Source organism: Pseudopodoces humilis, chromosome 9, assembly GCF_049639895.1.
Source record: "Pseudopodoces humilis isolate 2021_Gansu_Grassland_sample_001 chromosome 9, ASM4963989v1, whole genome shotgun sequence".
Lineage (NCBI taxonomy): Eukaryota > Metazoa > Chordata > Aves > Passeriformes > Paridae > Pseudopodoces > Pseudopodoces humilis.
The window spans coordinates 24,385,418-24,404,095 of NC_142208.1; the positions used below are offsets into that span (position 1 = coordinate 24,385,418).

At 43.6% G+C, this 18,678-nt stretch overlaps 1 protein-coding gene across 8 annotated transcripts in view; it reads right to left on the minus strand.

The window, feature by feature from the left end:
* Positions 1-18,678, minus strand: part of SH3PXD2A (SH3 and PX domains 2A) — a 247,803-nt gene that overhangs the window by 59,083 nt on the left and 170,042 nt on the right. For 6 of the 8 annotated variants that reach the window (XM_088059689.1, XM_088059690.1, XM_088059688.1 and 3 more), the window contains one exon: positions 12,424-12,555. In XM_088059689.1, coding sequence (XP_087915815.1) covers positions 12,424-12,555 — 132 coding nt within the window. Of the gene's footprint in view, positions 1-12,423; positions 12,556-16,333; positions 16,558-18,678 lie in introns of those variants that run through there. The other 2 variants (XM_088059693.1, XM_088059692.1) reach the window with 2 other exon arrangements.

Sequence of the window (18,678 nt, forward strand, 5' to 3'; positions counted from 1 at the left end):
AGTATCCAGAGCCAAATCCAAACCAGTGTCAGCAGGGATCTTGCAATCCCCAGAACCATTCAGATCCCAAGATCCCACACGCACATTCTACAGACAGTGTCCTTATTGTGGGATGTTGGTTTCTGTTTGGGATTGTTTGCTGAGGAGTCTCCGGGGTGGCATAGGGAAAGCAACATCCTTTCATGTGGCTGACTCTCAAACTTGAATACTTCTGTGAAAGAGATACTTAACTTGCCAGTTCTCAGTGAAGTGGAAAGGCTCACATGCCAGCCTCAGAAGCTCACTTCTTATTTTAAAACCAAAAGGCTAACAGTCCAGGAAGTGTATAGTCAGCTCTAAAAATACGAAGATATCTGGAATGATCAAGTGTGTAATTTATCTTGTAACTAGTACAGGAACCGGTTTTGCTAGCTGGAGGAGCAAAAGAGGCATTTTCTACAGGACTCAGACTCCCATTTGCCTTGCAATGAAAATAGCATCCTATTTCTGGTCATTCTACTTTTATTCAAGGACATTTTGGTCACAGACTACTTGAAGCAAGGGAATAACTTGCAAGCTCACCCTGAGCACACAGCCATCCTGTAATTTTGATTCTTTGTGCTCTGCAGAGCATTTCCTTCCCAGTAACGGTAAGGAATTTTAGTCAGAATTAAGAACAAAACATCAAAGAAACTGTCCCTCAGACTCCTGATCCTGTTTTCAGGCAAACGAGCAAGCTTCACCTTCCATCCCATGAATCAGTGTGTGCAGTCTTGTCCTTGCAGACACCCAGAAATGCAGGCTCTTCAGAGTGGTTTCCAGGACACTGAATAAACTGGCCTTCAGTTTAATCCTAGGGTTTTAATCATCAATGATAGATCTTGCCAAATTCACATTACCCATCCTAAATCTCCAGCAATACTCAGTTAAGACAAATGGGTTGAGTGTCTCCAAACAGCTTGGCTTTTCCTTGTGCACTGAGGTCTCTGATAACATCCAAAAGCTATGGAAGTTCATGTGGGACATTAAAGTGCCATTTTTGAACTTATCAATGTTCAAGCCAACAACTCAAGTTTAATGTTAGATGCTGTTTTTCTAATCTTAGGGTCACCACTGCATGGAAATTTACCCTGCAACCCCCTCCCCATCACTTCCATTGTGTTTGAGTAGCAATCACATTTAGGGTTTTCATAACTTCAGTTTCAGCCCACTGAAATTTGTCATTCCAACTCCATTCCAGGTTTGGTCCTTAAGTGCTATCATCCTTTAAGGATACATTTCACCTGCAATATGGCCACGGTTTGACAGCCAGACTCAAGACCTGGACATCAAATCATGAAGGTGTTACCTTGCCCTCATCAGCACAGACGTGTGCCTGACAGCATTGGTCTGGCTAGTCAGGCTGCTGCTAATCACGAGAAAGCAACCTTTTTTTTTACGTAAGTACTAAACCAGTCTGTGATTCTTAAACAAACATATAGCAGGTGTATTAATAAAGGAGCAAACTAAAGCTCAGTCTGCAGCACAAATGCACTCAGCACTGCCCTTACTCTCCAGGGGCTGGGAGACAGAATTGCATTACAGTTGATCTCACCAGCATGCTGACCAGAAAGGGTGTGCAATGTGATGGGAGAGAGAGATCAGCTGGAAGCAGTTCTGCAACTGAATTACAACAGCTTTTCAAAGCAACACATTCGGGCACCCCAGCGCACATTCACACTGCAGGGAAAAACAGATACAGACTCAAGCGAGGTCTGAGAAATACTTGCTGTTATCACCAAGATGAAGTTTGACTACATTGCCAATACAACTGCAGTCCAGCTTCATTTGAAATGATGTCCCACTGCATGTGCAACTTTCAGATGAAGTCACATTGTATCAAGATACAAAAAAACTGAACTTGCCAATAAATTTAGTAACAAGAAGCCAGCAAGAAAACAGATCTCCGCAAGAGCCCATCTCGTCTGCCACCAATGAGATCTGCTTCTAAACGGCTCTGGTTAATCCAGCCACAAGCCAACATCTTTCTACCAAAAAAATAAATTCTCCATCAAGAATGCCAGAAAGTCTGATGTCCCAGACCGATGGGGAAGAGAGGATGTGATGGATGGGAAGAGCCAACATGCACCCTTTTGTCAAGCCATCCCTAAATTTCATTGTATTGTAGCAATCCTAAGCAAGGCAATCACTCCTATAGGTTTTGCTAAATCTGAAGATGGACAATAAACTGGTTTGTGGCAAAACTGAACTCTTTTTAACATGAAAACCAAAAACATGGAGTTATGTTGCTGGTCGTAACTGAAACATGTCTGTTAATGATTAAAGCTTCCATTTTGCTGCCAAAGTATTATTGGAACTGCTTATTTGCTGTGCAGCTTGGGGAAAAAAAAATCTCTTCCATCCTTTATTAATCTTGTCCTCATCTGACACAACAAAAATGCACCATCAGTCTTTTTCTTACTTTGAAAAACAGGCCTGAAAGTCACCCCAAGAGCCAAAGTCTTTGTGCATAATTACTATCTTGATTAACTAGAACAAAGGGCACAAAACATCAGCCATTATGCATTAGATTTAGTATTTTGGGGGCTAATCTAAAGACATTTCATTGACCAGCTTTCTTAAAAGAAACTTTGATATAACAAAAAACTATGAAATAATTAAAAATAATTTTTTTTAAATTTTTTTTGGTTGGTTGGTTGTTTTTTTAAAAGCAGTCACATCCAAAGGAATGTAGCTTAGAGGGTAACTATGGGACCCATTGGAAGGCCTCAGTGATAGTACTTGTATCTTCCTGGCCTCAGGTAGTTCTTGCAGCAGTGCTGAGCTGGTGACCTATTTGGCTGATATAGGAAACTCAGTCATTAGCAAGTCTATGCATTCTAATATGAAAAGCAGATTTTCCTTGGAACGTTTTCTTGGGGCAGGTTTCAGGGTCCCAAAACCAGCAGTGACTGTATAAACAGAGGAGGTAACGAGTAAAGGCTCCAACAGGTGATGCTATGCAAAATTTTTTTCATTTTCAGACTGCCATCCTGGGCTCCAAAGAGGGTATGCAAAAGAAACAGGGAATTTAACTATCTGCCTGAGCATAAAGTCTCAGCAGAGGAGGATTAAATGAGAAGGGAAAGAGGAAGAAACTTGCAGGCAGCTGGAAATTTCAGAATTCAAGTTTTCAGAGGCCTGGTAGATATCATACTATTCAGAAATAGCTGGATGTGTTGTATGGCAAACTTAAAGGTAGCACAGCCTCTGTGCCATTGCTTCTCCAATCTTACCGATGTGCCCAGTTTGTCTGAAGTGCCTTTATGCACAACTAACTCTTCAAGTCTGTGGTTTCAGTGGTCACATCCCACCCTCTTCCCAGCAGACAGACTAACAGGGCAGTCTCAGAAACCCTGGAACCGATTTCATGCCCACAGCTAGCAAATATGAAGTCCAGACAGGATTGCTCCCTCTCCTGCTGCTAGAGGAGGTCTGAGGGGTCTCAGCTCCTTGGATATGGAGAAATCAAAAAATGTGCAGATCAGAAGCAATCTCTTTCAAGTGCTGACATTGATTCCCCCCACCCCACCCTTTTGAAATACACTTCTTGAGCTCTGAGGACAAGAACAACCTCCTCACATGCTGACCTGGCAACCATGTGGGACTTCTTCCAGTTCTGCCTGTGTGAAGTCTTGGCCCCTTCAAGTGGGCTTGCTCTGCTGGCACTTGTAAGGCAGGGGAGTTCCTCTCATTGGGCTCCAATTCCCATTTCTTGAGAAATTAGAGAAATGTAGATGTTCTCTAATCTACAATTCAACTGAAGATCTAACCACAATTAAATGGGTAGTATATTGTTCTATGTCAAGGCAGGTGGATGGAAGTTGAAAAGCGAACATGTTCATTTCAGTGAAGTGTTCACTTAGAAGACAGTGTGGAAGAAACCCAGCCCTAGGGATTCATATTTAATATACTTGGAGACTTCCTGTTCACAGCAATCGCCCTTCTCCTCAGCTGTGAGAAATTTAGAGGTGTGGGAGAGTTGTCCCACAGAGGCATTGTATCAGCTAAAGAAAAGCTAAATGAATGCAAAAGTCAAAGTGGTTGGCCTTTAGATGTCTCCACAAAATGGAAAAAGACCCACATAATTGAACTAGCCCTGTCAGAACACCAGTTGCCCAAGTAAGACAAACAATGGGAGTAAGACTAGAAAAATGAATGTAAAACACACACTATAGCCCCAAACATGTTCTACAGGGACAGTTTCAAACTGGAAGCTACTTTATCATGTCTTAATCTGGAGAGATGCTTCTTTAAAACTATTTAAAAGTGAACACTACATAAAAGGGATCTGATAGGTAGTGTTAAAAATGAAAATGCTTTAGAAAAACACAACCCTGTAACATCTTTTGTCTCCCTATTACTTCTTAATCACTCTTTTCCCTCTATAGGGGAATCAAATGAGGCAGTGTTGCTTGGAAAATAGTAATTAATTTCTTACTACTCTGAAACCTTCAATTGGGAACCCAAGGGAACACCAGTACTAGTTAACTTCTGCAAGGCTTTATAAATGCACTGAAGGTCACTTTAGTATGACACTGAGCTGCTCCCAAATCAAGTGGGAACCCAGATAACACAAGCCACAGTCAACAACTCCATCCCAATAGGCAAAATATCCCCAACAGCAGAGCCCCAGCACAGCCAGAAGGTGTCCCAGGAAAGCTTCAGCAGAACAAGGCTCTGCAAAGGGCAGAGTTTTAGCAGACAGCCGTATTTCAAATGTTCTTAATGAGCTTGTCAGTAAGGAGGCAGAGCAAATACCAATTGCAATTTGAAGCTGGGCAAAGGAAAACCAAGCAAGGATGTCTTTGAAATGCAGAAGAGCTTACCAGAAGAGATGGAAATGTCACAGCACAATTCAAGGGACACTCTCCCCCTGTCACAGGGTTGGAACGAATATCACCACCAGCTGAAAAGCAGGAGCCCACCTTAATCCCTTAGCACAGTCACAAAACAACAGCCATTTCAGAGGTGCCAGTGGAGAACAACCTCATTTTCCACAGAGATAGAGGACAACTACAAAACAGAGTAATGACAACCCTGCTTCTGTTCCAACACAGAGAATTGCCTTCCAAGCTCTTAAACAGAAACAAACGTCAATTGCCATGTAAGTTACTAAGTGGGGCAGAGGAAGCCATTTAGACATCACAAGACAGCAATATAAATATCACAAAACAGTCATAATTCAAGCATTTTGTTTTATGCAGCAACATCCCAAGCTCAGCTGAGGTGTTGGTGTGGCGATACTCAAGCAATAGACAGGCCTAGGAACTTCAGTCTCAACCCCTAGTCAATCAAACCTATGTACAAGGCAGCCTTGAACTGCAGCTCAGAGGTAACTACTTCAGAAATGTTGTGGCATGATTCTTTTCTGGGCACAGTAAATTCAAGTTTAGTCGTGGAAAACCAAATGAGGGCTTCAGCCATACCAACATGTTTTGACTGCTGAAAGTAAAACAGTCAAAAAACTGCTGAAAGAAAGCAGCTACCATCCTCCTTATCCTTGCAGAGGCAGAGTTAAAAAATAAACCAGATTAGGAAAAAGGGAAGAAAAAAGGTGTTCAGAAAACAGCTTACAAAACAATCACCAGAATGTTCAGGGTAGGCTGACAAGGGCTGCTTCCAGCTTACTACATCTGCTAAAGTCATTACACAGTGTCACCCCACCCTTGGGCTCCCAAGGGCAGGAGCAGAGGAGGGAGGGCTCCTCCTCATCTGCTGAGCCGGCTGTTTCTGGTGTGAGTGTAAATTCTCTCCATCCATTCAACATTTTGCAAACAGGCCACTGGAAGAGGGAGTGCCTGTTTGCAGGGCTGGTCAAACACTGTATTCCCAGAAAGGAGCTGATTTCCAGGAGAACTTGGCTAGAGCAAATCCTCACATCCAGTTTTACCTCTCTGCTCTAAACTTGTCCCAGGCTTCCCCTGGAGCCAGCACAGAACCTGGGTCGGTGTAGATGTCCCTGATCCTCCTATCAATACTCCATTTCCAATGACTACTTTAAAACAAAGCACCCAGGCTCCCTCCAGAGACAGTAGTTTCCAAGACAGCTAAAATTTAAAATAAAACCCACCCTTTGCTACCAGATGCATCAATAGGATACTTTGCTTATGCTGTTGCAGAACAAAGCAAATGAAAAACCAGCCTTGATCACTGCCTCCAAAAAGCCTGAAGACACTGCTGCAGTGAGACAAACAAATGTCATTGAGCATCCTTACTCTCCACACAGACAGCTCTGAACCTCTGCCTGCACAGAGAAGCCTTTCTCCACCCCTGAGCTGCAAACATTTGAAGGAGGAAAGCATCTCTGCTTTGTCAGCATTGTCCCTGTTTGGAGAGAAAATGTCTACAAACACTGTTTTTTATGACATTAAACAACTTTCCAGTAACTCCTAGCCAAAAATTCCAAATCACCCAACCTGCCTCTTCAGATGGCCTGTGTTTGACTGCAGTAGTGCATACACTGGATAGAAACTGCAGCAGGACAGGAACTGATTCATAAATGGATCAAGTGTCCTCTGCTGCTGGGCTGGTGCCAGAAAGGCAGGACACACGGCAAGGCAGTACTGCATTCGGGATGGACACTGAAGGCTACACACCTTTGTTTTTGAAAAAGGGGCTTGGAGTGGTCCTACTTTAAACTTGGCTCTTCTTGTTAGAAAGTTATGAACACTGGTGCATACAGAAGCAGCTAGACAAGCTGTCCCAGGTATTTAGTGGTGGCCACTCACCTAAACCTGTCCTCTGGAATAAAGCCAACAGTGCTTGAGGAAAAGTGTTCAACCTACAGAAGTGTTTGTTTCTTCTCAAATTCCAGGCACAGCTCAAGGGCCAACCAAGAGAAGGGGCTGCTGTATGAGTGAGTATTTACTTTTTGTATCGTGACTTTGGTCTCTTACAAGGCTTAAAATTCAAATACACAGACACACTGGGAAGTGGAAACACAGAACTGAAGTAGTTTCTCAGATCAAACAACAGGGCAAATCTGGGTGTACAAACAGATCACAAGTCCTGCATCATAGCTGATGAATTACACTCTCTTGAAATACTATGTAAAGGAAAAAAAAAACAAAACAAAAAATGAATTTTCTAAAGGAACCCAACATGTACCAATTGCACCTGAAATAAAGCACAGTGCTGGCAATTACTGTGTCTGGTAGCACATCTGACCAGTGGATACAAGGCTATTGACAGTCCACAAGCAAACTACAAAACTGCATTTGTAATTTGGTGTAGAGCTAAAGCCACATTTGAAACCTAGAAAACTGCTAGACTGCCACTTATCTGTGAATAAACAGAAGTGTACTGGGTCTGGCCAGCTTTTACAAGATAGTATTAATGCTCAGAGACATTTTCTAGCAGTACAGACAGTCCCTTCTGTGTATAAAGGGGGGATCAGGAAGACAAGGACCTAGAAAAAGAGGCAGAGCAGCAAAAAGCAGATGCAAGATAGAAACAGTGATCTCTACAAAATTTAAAACAAAAGCCCCACCAACACTAAAGAAAGATGACTAAAAATTAATGCTACTTGCAAGAACAGGCATGGCAGAAGGGATATGAAGATGCAAGATTGGTCCATGAGTTGCAAGAAACCTTCCTTTCCCTGTTTCTACTTAGAACACTTTAAGGGTGTGCCTTTAGTGAAGATACAGCAGTTAACCATGAAAGTAATCTTGGCCTCTTCTGGTACCAAATAAATTCACTTACTAACTGTGGAAAGCAACACCTTCAAATAAAGGGCGCTGTGTTCTCCATGAAGAGACAGAAGCCTAACTCCAAAAGCCCTCAGTCTAAGAGGGAGCTTCCAAAAAGCCAGCGCATCCCCAGGAATTGAGAGTTGTGACCTTTCTGTGCCCCTCTCCTAGGTCACAACTGCAGCCAGTGAGCAGCACCAGTGAAACCAAATGGAGTAGCAAAGGACAGGCACATGCTCACCTCCTGGCACTGTGTGGACAACCAGCAAGTCCCAGGACTCCCAGGAGCTGCCAGGACTCCCAGATGAGCAAGGATCTTCCACAGTGATACTTCAGTGCCAAGTCCCACATCCCAGATAAAGAGAGGAGAACAGCCTCCCTTCCCAGAGGTTCCTTTGGGTCCTGATAAAGTTACACTAACCATAATAGCCTTGTTTTACGTATTACATATACTGTAACATTAAAAATTGGTCTGCAGTTATGTAATTGCAGAGGAAATGGCTACAGCCCTTCTCAGCCCAGCTGAAAACACCATCCCACGATGCCTCCACCGCAGGCACGGCTCCCAGGGGCTGCAAGGGAAGAGCTCCCACCCTGCCTGCAAGCAGAGGAGCAGCAGCAGAGGCAGAGGTGCTTCAGGACTGTGCTCATACTTCACTGTCTGTCAGGTTTTCCATTACAAACACTGCTGACACAGTTTATAGCTTAACCATTTCAAGCCACATCCATGCAAAACTTGGCAGAGGGAGCTGCTCTGGCCCCCCCTCTTCCACCTTAAAGAAATCTGTCAGATTCCTGCTTTAAAGTCACAACATTTCTTTACTGCAACAGAAATACATTTTTAAGTCATTCCACGAGGCTTTTTTTGGTTAAGGTTTAAAAGAAGCCTATGTAGTCGACAGACAGGACTTACGTCAACTATTCACAAAGTTTTTCTGAAACAACTCAGAAATGTTTAGATAGTGTTGGACAGAGCAGGTTGATTACAACTTGCATTTAAACAAATCACAGTCACCTCTAGCAAGAAACGTAAGCCCTGCAACTACAGCCCCTTCCCAGACAACATCTGTAGAGACTGTAAATCTCCTTTTTTTCTCCTGGTGTATTTGTGACCATTGCTACATACAGATTTTTCTCCCAGATAAGGAAAAAAGAAAGAGATAAATATTCATCAGATACAACAGGCGCACTGCTCTTATAAACAGAATTAAGGTCTGAAGGACAACTTTTGTTGAGCCAAAGTAGGTGTTTGTTGAAAAAACCAAATGCTGGAGTCTGAGATCTGGTACACTACTAAATAACTTGTTCTGAAGTACAACAGCTTTATTTAAGTCTGGCAAGGTTTGCTTCTACAGTAATTGCAGCAACAAACAGGTTATAGTGACCCAAAGGCTTCAGAACTCAGATTAAGGGTTTTGGAAATTATTCACCACATATGCTACACTGACCTTGCTCTTAAGTCATAATATTGGACAGAAGTTTCAACTTCAAATAATGTCCAAGTAATAACTTTCACTAGCACAATGATGAAGACAACTTATCCAGCTCTTTTAGTGAAAGAGAAAACCAAATGACACAAGCCCTACCAAATGTGAGACACCTTAAATACCATCTCTTACACGACAAAAGTAACACTGAATAATACTACACAGTAAATGTGACACACTTAAGATGAAGCTAAAGAAGCTTGATGAAAACCAAATAAGGCTTCAATCAATCAAAAACCAGATATTTACCCCACTTCTACCTCTGCCCTAAACACTGGGCTTTGAACAAGCACAGCTTACGTCCTTTCAGGAGAGCCCACAACTTGTAAGCAAACATCAGAAAAGATGGTAACTCAAGCTCAGGCCCTAAAAGTATGCAGAATAAAACATCCAGCAGGATGTGAAACATGCACTATCATTTGAAAACCAATTGTGAGTTTCCTTGTGTAAAAAACATCAGGAGATTTGACCAGAAAAGAGAAGGTGTTTCTTTCCTCTGAAAGCCATGCAACAAAGCCAAGTTAAAAGTTTTTCTACTCCAAAAAACAAAAGAACCATTTAAGTGTCCTTGGCAACCATGTTCAGGCAAGCTTTTAAAATGAAAGTCATTTGTGCCTTTACACATCTAACCTCCCCAAAGTACAGTTAAACACCCAAAGCAGACATGATATGATATATACATTTCTATACATACAAGGAAGTCCAAAATATTGGCCCAACAGAACATTCCACACACACTGTCCAGTCTGACAGGACTTCTCAGCTGTCAGTTAAAAAGCTGCCTAGCCACTCTTCCTTCCTTTCATTGAAGACATTTTCCCTGCAGCAGGTGACATCCAAAACACCTTGCATCTCCTTTGCATGGATTAGAAGAATGAGCTCAATTTACACATCACAGGTAGTTTCACAACATTTACAAGGCAAAAATAACCATACAGTGAAATGAAGTACTAGACATGTGAATAGCCCAATAATCTTATTTTCTTGACAATTATATCCCCGTGTTCTTAGAGGTCATAACCACATCTCCTAGGTTTGCTTGCTTATGCTGAGCAGATAATCAAATTCAAGCCATAATTCATAAGTTTTGAAAGCTGACTCTTGAGAAACTTTTGCTAGTTTCATCACATGCCATCCAAAAGTTCACCTGTAGCTGAAGAGACAAGAAGACATAGTATTGAGGTCACTCCTGTGGTATCCCTAACCTAGGGAAGAATTAAGAGACTCTTTGGAGTCCTGTTATTGGAATAACTAAACCATGAGTTCCTTACCAGAATGGTTAAGAGGCATCCAAACAAGTGACGCTCTCTCCATCACCAACCTGTGACTTATGAGCTTATCTGTTGGGCTTTTTTTAAGATTATAGGTATCTTTATTTTGTACATACATAAATAAAGAGCAAAATCACAGCATGGAATTCCAGGCTTCAGATTTCCTTTCTTGTTTACATGAACACTAAGGAATCTGGCTGCCAAGCATCAGAATATAGTTTTAAGAAGTATAATCCAAATTCAAGGATGTTCCCTGAGAAGAGTCACATTCCTGGACCCACTAATTAATTCAAACCCTGACATTCTCCATTTCTATCTCTGCATACCATGTGGTTCAACACAATGTGGTCTGAACTGTGCAAGGCAGAGAGGCCACACTAAATGAAAACACAAAGGAACTGTAACTGGAATTCAGACACTTCTTGTATTATTTAACAGCCCGGTTAATTCCCCTGGCTCCATAAGCCATTATCCAAGACAAGGATATCATTAATATGAATATAAGTTGTCACAATATAACCAGGCTTGCTCTGGTGCCAGGGACACCCACTATTGACAATGAGAAGCTGTAGGCTTGGAAGGGAGAGTGCTTATCCACTAGGCCAGACATAGTTCAAGAAGTGAAGACATTTTTCCTTCTTCAATCATAACTATTGCTTTAAAGTGGGGTAGATGAGCAGTTTGGTTTCTATTAGTTTTACAAGTGATGCAGTCAATACCCAGGAGATGGGTATTTCTGTTCATACCAGCCAATGCCTTTCTACACACAATCCTTCTGGACTTCACACTAAGTCACCAGCCAGCAAATGACTGCACCACTTTGAGCCAAACAAGCATGAAGCTCTCATACAACAGAGAAATTACCACTCCATCAAAAGAAGGAAAAAAAAAATACAATGCATAGTCATCTTTGTGGATAACCTGGCTCCAAAGCTCTGCTGAATTTGAACCTCATATCAGGGTGCCCTTGTGTCCCCAAGTTCTGCTGTGCCCAGCACACTCCAGAGCCTACCAGTGGCAAGGGCCCTCAATGTGGAGGTACCACAATGTAAGCCTTGGCTTGAATAGATCCAAATGTCAGCAGCTCCTCTGGATGAGGACACACAAGTCACGAGTGGGCTGGAAACCAGTCCTGGACAACAGCTCTGGATTAATACACAAGGAGTGCTGGAGGGGAGGAGGGGGAGCTGCAGACAGGCAGTTATTCAAACCAGCTGCTCAGCCACTCCAATCACTCACACGTACACAGTCTCCTGCATGTGTTCTGCCCAACTCAAAGCTACCAGGCATCCAAAAGTTAAAGTACATAAAAGAAATCTACACAAACACTTGCCAAAAGTCTCATTTTCCAAGTGCAAGCTGGCTATTCCATGCATGGTAGAAGGGGATTTCATCTTGCTTTTACATGACAACCTCTGCCTCTTTGCCTCAAAATTCCCCAATTAACACTTCTGCAAGAAGTTTTCAAACTGCATGGCCACGTATTTATCTGCACACATTTTCTCCCCTCCCTACCGAGCTCTGGGCCATGGACTAAGCTGTCAAGCCAAGTTTCATCCCAAGAAATTTTTAAACACTCATCCTATAAATCCTCTGCAAAGGGAGTTAGTAATGGAAATACTGACAGAAACTTGAAGAGACAGCAGGGCAACTATAGCAGCCTACTATATATCAGCTTCATTAGCTGCAGAACCTTCTCTCCGTCACCTTCATTTTCCATTAGCGTACCTTGGCTAATTAACACACAAAACCTATGAAACATTCTTACAGTAGAAGGCAACATTTGGCCCCCAGCCCAAATCAACATTGAGAAACTTCAACATCCTCTGCCAGACATAGTAACTGTACCAGATGGAGCAAACACAGCTAAGTAGTGATGAGGAAACTGAAAGCAGAGGAACAAATGCAAAAATTGGACCATTGGAAGAGGGAAAAGCAGCAAATATAACTTACCACTTTCATTTTTCTCTATGACATCCACAACCTCTCCAGCCTGGAGGCTGATCTCAGAGTTCTCCTGCTTCTCATAGTTGGACACCACCACATATTGCTCCAGGATCATGGGTTCAGAGCTAGCATCAGCACCTGGGGAAGGGAAAAAGCAAGCCGTAAGCCAGCTTCCAGCCATGGCTCCTTGAGAGCGACCTCCGTCCATCCGATTCACAACAGGCCAACTTGTCACCAGAGCCAAGCAAATCAGCAAACAACCTTGGCTCGCAGCATATCCCCAAATGGCTGGCCATATAGAAACAGCCTCCTCTGGCCCACAACCCAGCAGCACAGAGGGACATTGGAGAGAAGAAGAAGAAAAAAGGGGAGGAAAAAAAATATAAAAATGAGCCAAAAAAGTGAATTAGTTGCACAGTTTCATGATGGATTCTTAAAATAAACCTCTTCCCAACATGGTTTCCACAATCCTTGCTCCCATTCAGATAGAAAAATCCTGGGCAGAAGTAGTATAAATCCACAGCTGAGCCATCCCCCCAGTAAACCCAAAGAAGAAACAGCTCTCCCCTTGGCGGCTCAGCTCCTTCTCCACTCTAAAGGCTTGAGCTGAAAGTCAAGAGGGGGCTGTAGATGCCAATCATATTCGTCTGCACTGCAGCCCTTAAATAGAAACACATGAGCGGGACTGAAAGAGAGGGAGGTGGGGTGGAGGGAGCGAGGGGAGGGCGGGGAAGAGTGTTTACTTGAAACAGAAGAAAGAAAAAAAAAAAGTAATAGCGCCAGATCGCTTCTCAAACTCGGCCACCCCCCGCCTGCCCCCCGCCAGCTCCGCAGTTCCGCATTCCCCCGGCAGAGCAGCCCCGGCGGGACGGGGCTCGGCTCCCCCTGCATCGCCTTCCTGGAGCCCTCGGAGCCAACCCCCACTTGTTCGATTTCTCTTCGGACCAAGGGCTTTCGACTGTCAGAGCCATTTATGAATGAGAGCAGGCGCTTAGGCGAACAGGGGCCACGAAAGGTGCGCAGTAATGGTCTCCTCCCTCCCTTCCCCCACACTACTGGTCCTTTTTTTATTATTATTTCTGACTTTTTCACCCCCAAACCGAAATCATGCATTTTGAGGTGGAGCCATGAGGCAGGCACAGCACAGTGCCAGATGTGGAGGGAGCCCTTGGGCTGCTGCATCTCGGCTCTGCAATGCAACACAAACAGCACAGACGGGGCCTCTGCACTCCCAGACCCAGGCACAGACTGACTGTGCTCGGCCTGGAAACCGCCTTGAAAAGTAAGGAAAACCTCTCCGTTTAGGTATTTACTTTGTAAGAGCCAACATGCCTTAATGCCAAATTGTTTTTTCAGGTTTTCTCAATTACAGCAGTTTGGGATACTAGCATTATTATACATTTTACATATTAAGAGGCAGTTCCGGTTGCTCTGGATTAAGATGCGGATTGAAAGGGAGCACAGAAGCAGATACAACTTGCTGAATGTCCCATTTTACACAACAGGGACAGAGCCAGGAGCCGACTCTGGGTTTTCCTTAATTTCTGATGACAAATTGGCTACAAAACACAGGAAGGAAGCAGCATGGTCTGAAACTGTCCACCAGAAAAGTCAAGGGACTGACAGCCAAGCACAGGATGCTGGGTGCTGTATTTCCAAACTCAGCACGTTCATATGTGTTTGGACTGGAGATGCAAAGTGATTCGACAGACAAGTAATTAGCATCCCTGCCAAGAAAGAGGTAAAGAATACATCAGCCATTAAAACAGCATCCTGTGAAATGAAAATCCTAGGAAAAAAAAAGGCAATTAATTCAACTGTTTCCTGAAAGGAAACACTATCACAATGCCTCCCCTTGGACCAAGTTTAAGAAATCCAGAAAATTAGAAGGCTAACTTGCTCCTTAAGCATGCCTCTGCCTCTCCTCAAATTACTTAAGTTAATTTTCTTTAAAGAGGAGTCATCTCCTCCAGAAGCTTGCGTTTAAGAGGTTTAGCTTTTCTATAGATAGTTGAACCACAGCCAGTAGCAGGAATAGGAGAAGACCATGAACTGACAACATGGAAATTTATAATACAAATTTTTACCATAGCTGTCCATTCCAAATAAGCATCATGCTTTTCTTCATGATCAATCAACCTGACTCGTGCACTCTGGTTTAAACCAGTGCTAGTTGGGCTAACTAGAGTATGATGAGATGCTTTCCCCTATTTCCCACATAGTCTTTTCTCCAGTCCAGAATCCAGCAGCATTAGAATCTTCCTTCAACCTACTTAGGGAAGTAATACCTACAACCCCTACTTTGTTTGAGTCTTGAGATAAATACAAGTTTTTAAACCAGAAACAAAAGCTGTCATGGATTTATGTCTATGCATGTGCAACAGCAGAGAATTCAGTGTGTAGAAAGGCAAGAGGGACCAAACAGTGGCACGGGGAGCAGGGGACATGCTGGAAGCTAATTAATAAACCAACAACTCAAATGCCTTCTTTCCTCCAATCTACTAGGCAGTTCTCATAGGGCTGGAGTAAGGGAAAAAAAACCTGAAAGACTGCATTGGCTTGGTGGCAGGAGCAGTGTTCATGTGATACACATGTCCCTGCTGGAAACAAGGAGAGGACCAGGCTGGAGCACAGGCTGGCAAACACCCCACCAGCAGCCACAGAGGCCAAGCCAGGGACCGTGTGCCAGGGGAATGCCCTTGCCAGGCAACATGGAGAATCAGCACTCCAAATCCACCTCCACAGCTCTGCTTAAATATATAAAAAATATATATATATATAAAAGAAAAAAACAAAAAACCAAAAAAACCCCAACAAACCAAAAAAAAGCAGCACTTAAAACAGTTTGGCAAGATACATTATACCTGCATTCTCATATCTGAAACCCAGCAGGGCTTCTTAGAGTTACTCTGTCCTACCTTGGATAAGGTAGTCACTGCAGGAGAATGTCTTTGTCACTACAGTGGCTAGAAGAACACATACGATTAAGAAACTGTTTAAACAGACACTTGTATAAGTGCTACAGGGCTCCTATGAAGACAAAAATAATAAAAATAGGGTGATAAATTCCTTGGTCTAGGCAGTAACAAGGTCAAACAAACTTGTTCATTTACAGCTGCAGCACATCATGCCTAGAGGATATCCCCATTTTGAGGCATGGGTCCCTGTGGCTCCTGGAGTGATGGTCACCCAAGATTAGGTACTTCACAGTGGGGAAAATTTCAGTAAGAGCAAATAAAGGAAGAAGAGGAGGAGGAGGAAAAGACAGAGAAACAGCTCCTTCCAGTAACCAAAAGCCTTAACCATTTTCTGGGTAGCCTAGTTTGGGCTGTTACTACATTCCTTTCAGGCACAGTCAGTAGAGCAAGGGACTTCAATCATTCTCAGCCTTCCATCCCCCACAAGCTTTAGATGAATTACTCCTCAGTGACACTCAGGGTGCCCAAAACATTGCTGCTACACTATGTCAGACTCTCCAAAGAGGATTCAAAAGAAAAGACAGGGAACACCACAGGGAGCACAGCACCAATTTTACCCACTGCCATGGGCGCTTCCGCATCCCGGCCAATTAGTTCAGGTCTCATTTGTAACACAGGACACAGCATGCAGTGAGGAGTACAGCCTGCTCAGTGCAAGCACACCAGCACAGAGGGATGCAGCGTGGCACAAGTTCCCCAGCAAGCTCACACACAGCTGCAATGCCACCCTGACACAACAGCCCTACTTTTTAAAAAGCATCTTCAGCCCAGGCAGGAGAAATGGAGAGCAGACGATAGCATAACATTGATGTGCCAGGTAAAGGTCCCCCCTTCCTCTCCCTCCAAAAAAGCAGAATTACTGTTTTGGTTAAGCTCCAACTTGCAAGCCCTCCCCAGAGCAGAGCACAGATTGCTGGCTGAAATAAGAGTTTGCTTGCCTCTCCATTTCTTTTTGCCTCGAGTCCGTTTCCTGGTTAAAGTCTTGAGGATAGCCCTCCTCCTCTCCATAGGGCTTCACTTTACAATCCTCCCGCTCCTCACCTCAGGACTTCTCTTCCTGGGGCGGAGCAGAAATGTCATTGGAGCTTGTCCATGCCCCTCACAGCTGGCATTATTAAGTGACACAGTTGCACCCTGTCCCCCTCACCGGGCAGCAAGGAGGGAGCATCATTCCTCCTGCTGTACTCGGAGACCAGCAACTACTGTGAAAGCCTCCTAAATAGGAGCGCAGAACGTCCGTTCCAATAACATCATCCTCCTCCTCCTCCTCCTGTGTTGCAACAGCTAAGACCTACAATGGTTTTGCAATAGCCAAAAATGAAAACCACCAACTGGACTCCAAAAATAAAATCATCTGGATATGGGAATGTGAGACTCCTGATCTTGGCAGATTACCCTGTTGTTATCAGGCTATAAACACGTCTGCTCTTTTAATCCATACAGTGCACAGGCTTTTCTATTGCTTTTTCGTGATTAGCAATCACGCATTTACAGGCTGAGACTAAATGAATTGGTACTGGGCTGGTCAGTGGAAGTCCTGCAGAAGCAGCCAAAACCACAGAAACGGCCAGTGAACACCATAAGGCTGAGTCACAGCTGAACAACCAGCTGGCAGGTAGTCCAGCCCTTCCGACATGGGCACAGCTGCTGGGGACACGTGCAGGGTCTGCACACTGGGCTGTCTGGCAGACACGGTCCTGAGTGTCCTGGCATTCCATAACATAATGGCAGAGCTCTGCACTTTTCCATGCATAGGGAGGAGTAACTGCGGTAGCTTGGATCTAGAGCTGTGGTTTCTTCTAAGCCAGTTCTTGAAGGGTAAACTTTTATGTATATCTGGAAAACTCCTTTTAGAGAAGGACAAAGGGAAAAAAAACCAAAACCAGAATAGCAGCAAGCCTACTTAAAATCCACAGATCAGTCTAACCCATTACAGCAACCATACACCCAGCTCTAAACATATGGAATTCCTTCCCCTCAAAACTTCATCTCTTTCCTTTCTTATCAGGACCACATGACTATAATAAATAAACATAAAAATTGCATGTTTTCTTTGAGCCTTCCACCCATGATTTATCTTGAACTGTGTTAAGATAGAGAGCTTAGGTCTGCCTAAAAATTGGGTTAAGTGTGTATTGCACACAAGATAAAACAGACTTTGCCATGTAATGCATGCGAGAGTACATAAGAGTTCACCCTATTGCAGCAGTGTTGGAAAAGCAGTTCTTAAAATAACCAGTTCCTAGAGTAAGCAGTGAGATGAGACTAATGAAGCCTGCTACAAATCTCTATGGGGACAACATGGATTCAGATCAAAGCTGTTCCAGTCTAGGATCTCTCTTCTATTCACTATGAAGGTTTTTGTTTTGTCTTGGTGTTTTGGATTTTTGTCCATTTTTTTATTCTTTGTGTACCCTAAACAATTGGGGTTTTAACTCATCTCCTAGTTACTCCTGGAGTCCAGCCTGTCATGATGCAGCCCCGTTGCCACTTACCAAAATTCAGGCTGCATTTGTACATCAATTATTACTGAAGGTAAGACTACTGCTGCCACAGGCAGTAGCATCCCTCCTGCCAGATAGCAATCCTCACAGTCCTAATACTGTTCAGCTTCAGAGTTCAGAGGCTCTTGGTGCAGTAGCCCTGAGCCACAAAGTTTTAGGGACAGAGAAAAAAGTTCATCACCTCCCACAGTTACTTCAGAAATTCAGTACAAATCCAGTCTCAAGGTCTGGATTATCACCAGTAATAGAAGAAAATAAACATTTGGGCAAGTCTATCAAATAGGTTATTAATACACCGATTTCTGTAGTTCTTCCCTGAGCTTGGCGAGGTAGCTCTTTTACAAAGCACAGAGACACTCACCTGCATTTTCAAAAGAGAGTTTCAGAGCAGATGACATCCTGCTATTAGATAGAGAGGGGTGGAAAGCAGAAAGGGAATGGTTTGGATCTGACCACCTAGGTAATGCAGAAGACCCAAAGCCAGAGGAGTTTGGCCTAAAACCTTGTCCAAATCCCAAAGAATGCCTGAGAATAAAACACGACTGAGCATCATGCATCCAGCAATGGCCAGGTCAGCATGTAAACCCTCTCACCCCAGGCTGGCAGCTGTAACTGATGTACAAGCAGTCTTTCCCTAACTGAGCATCCATCCAGCTTCCTCGCTCATGTGCCCCGCAAGCCTTTCAGAACATGGGGTAATAGTAGCCAAAGCTCTAGCCCTTCTTGCTATCTTTTGGGCCAAACATGCCAAGATCTGGTCTAGATGGTAACTCCATGAG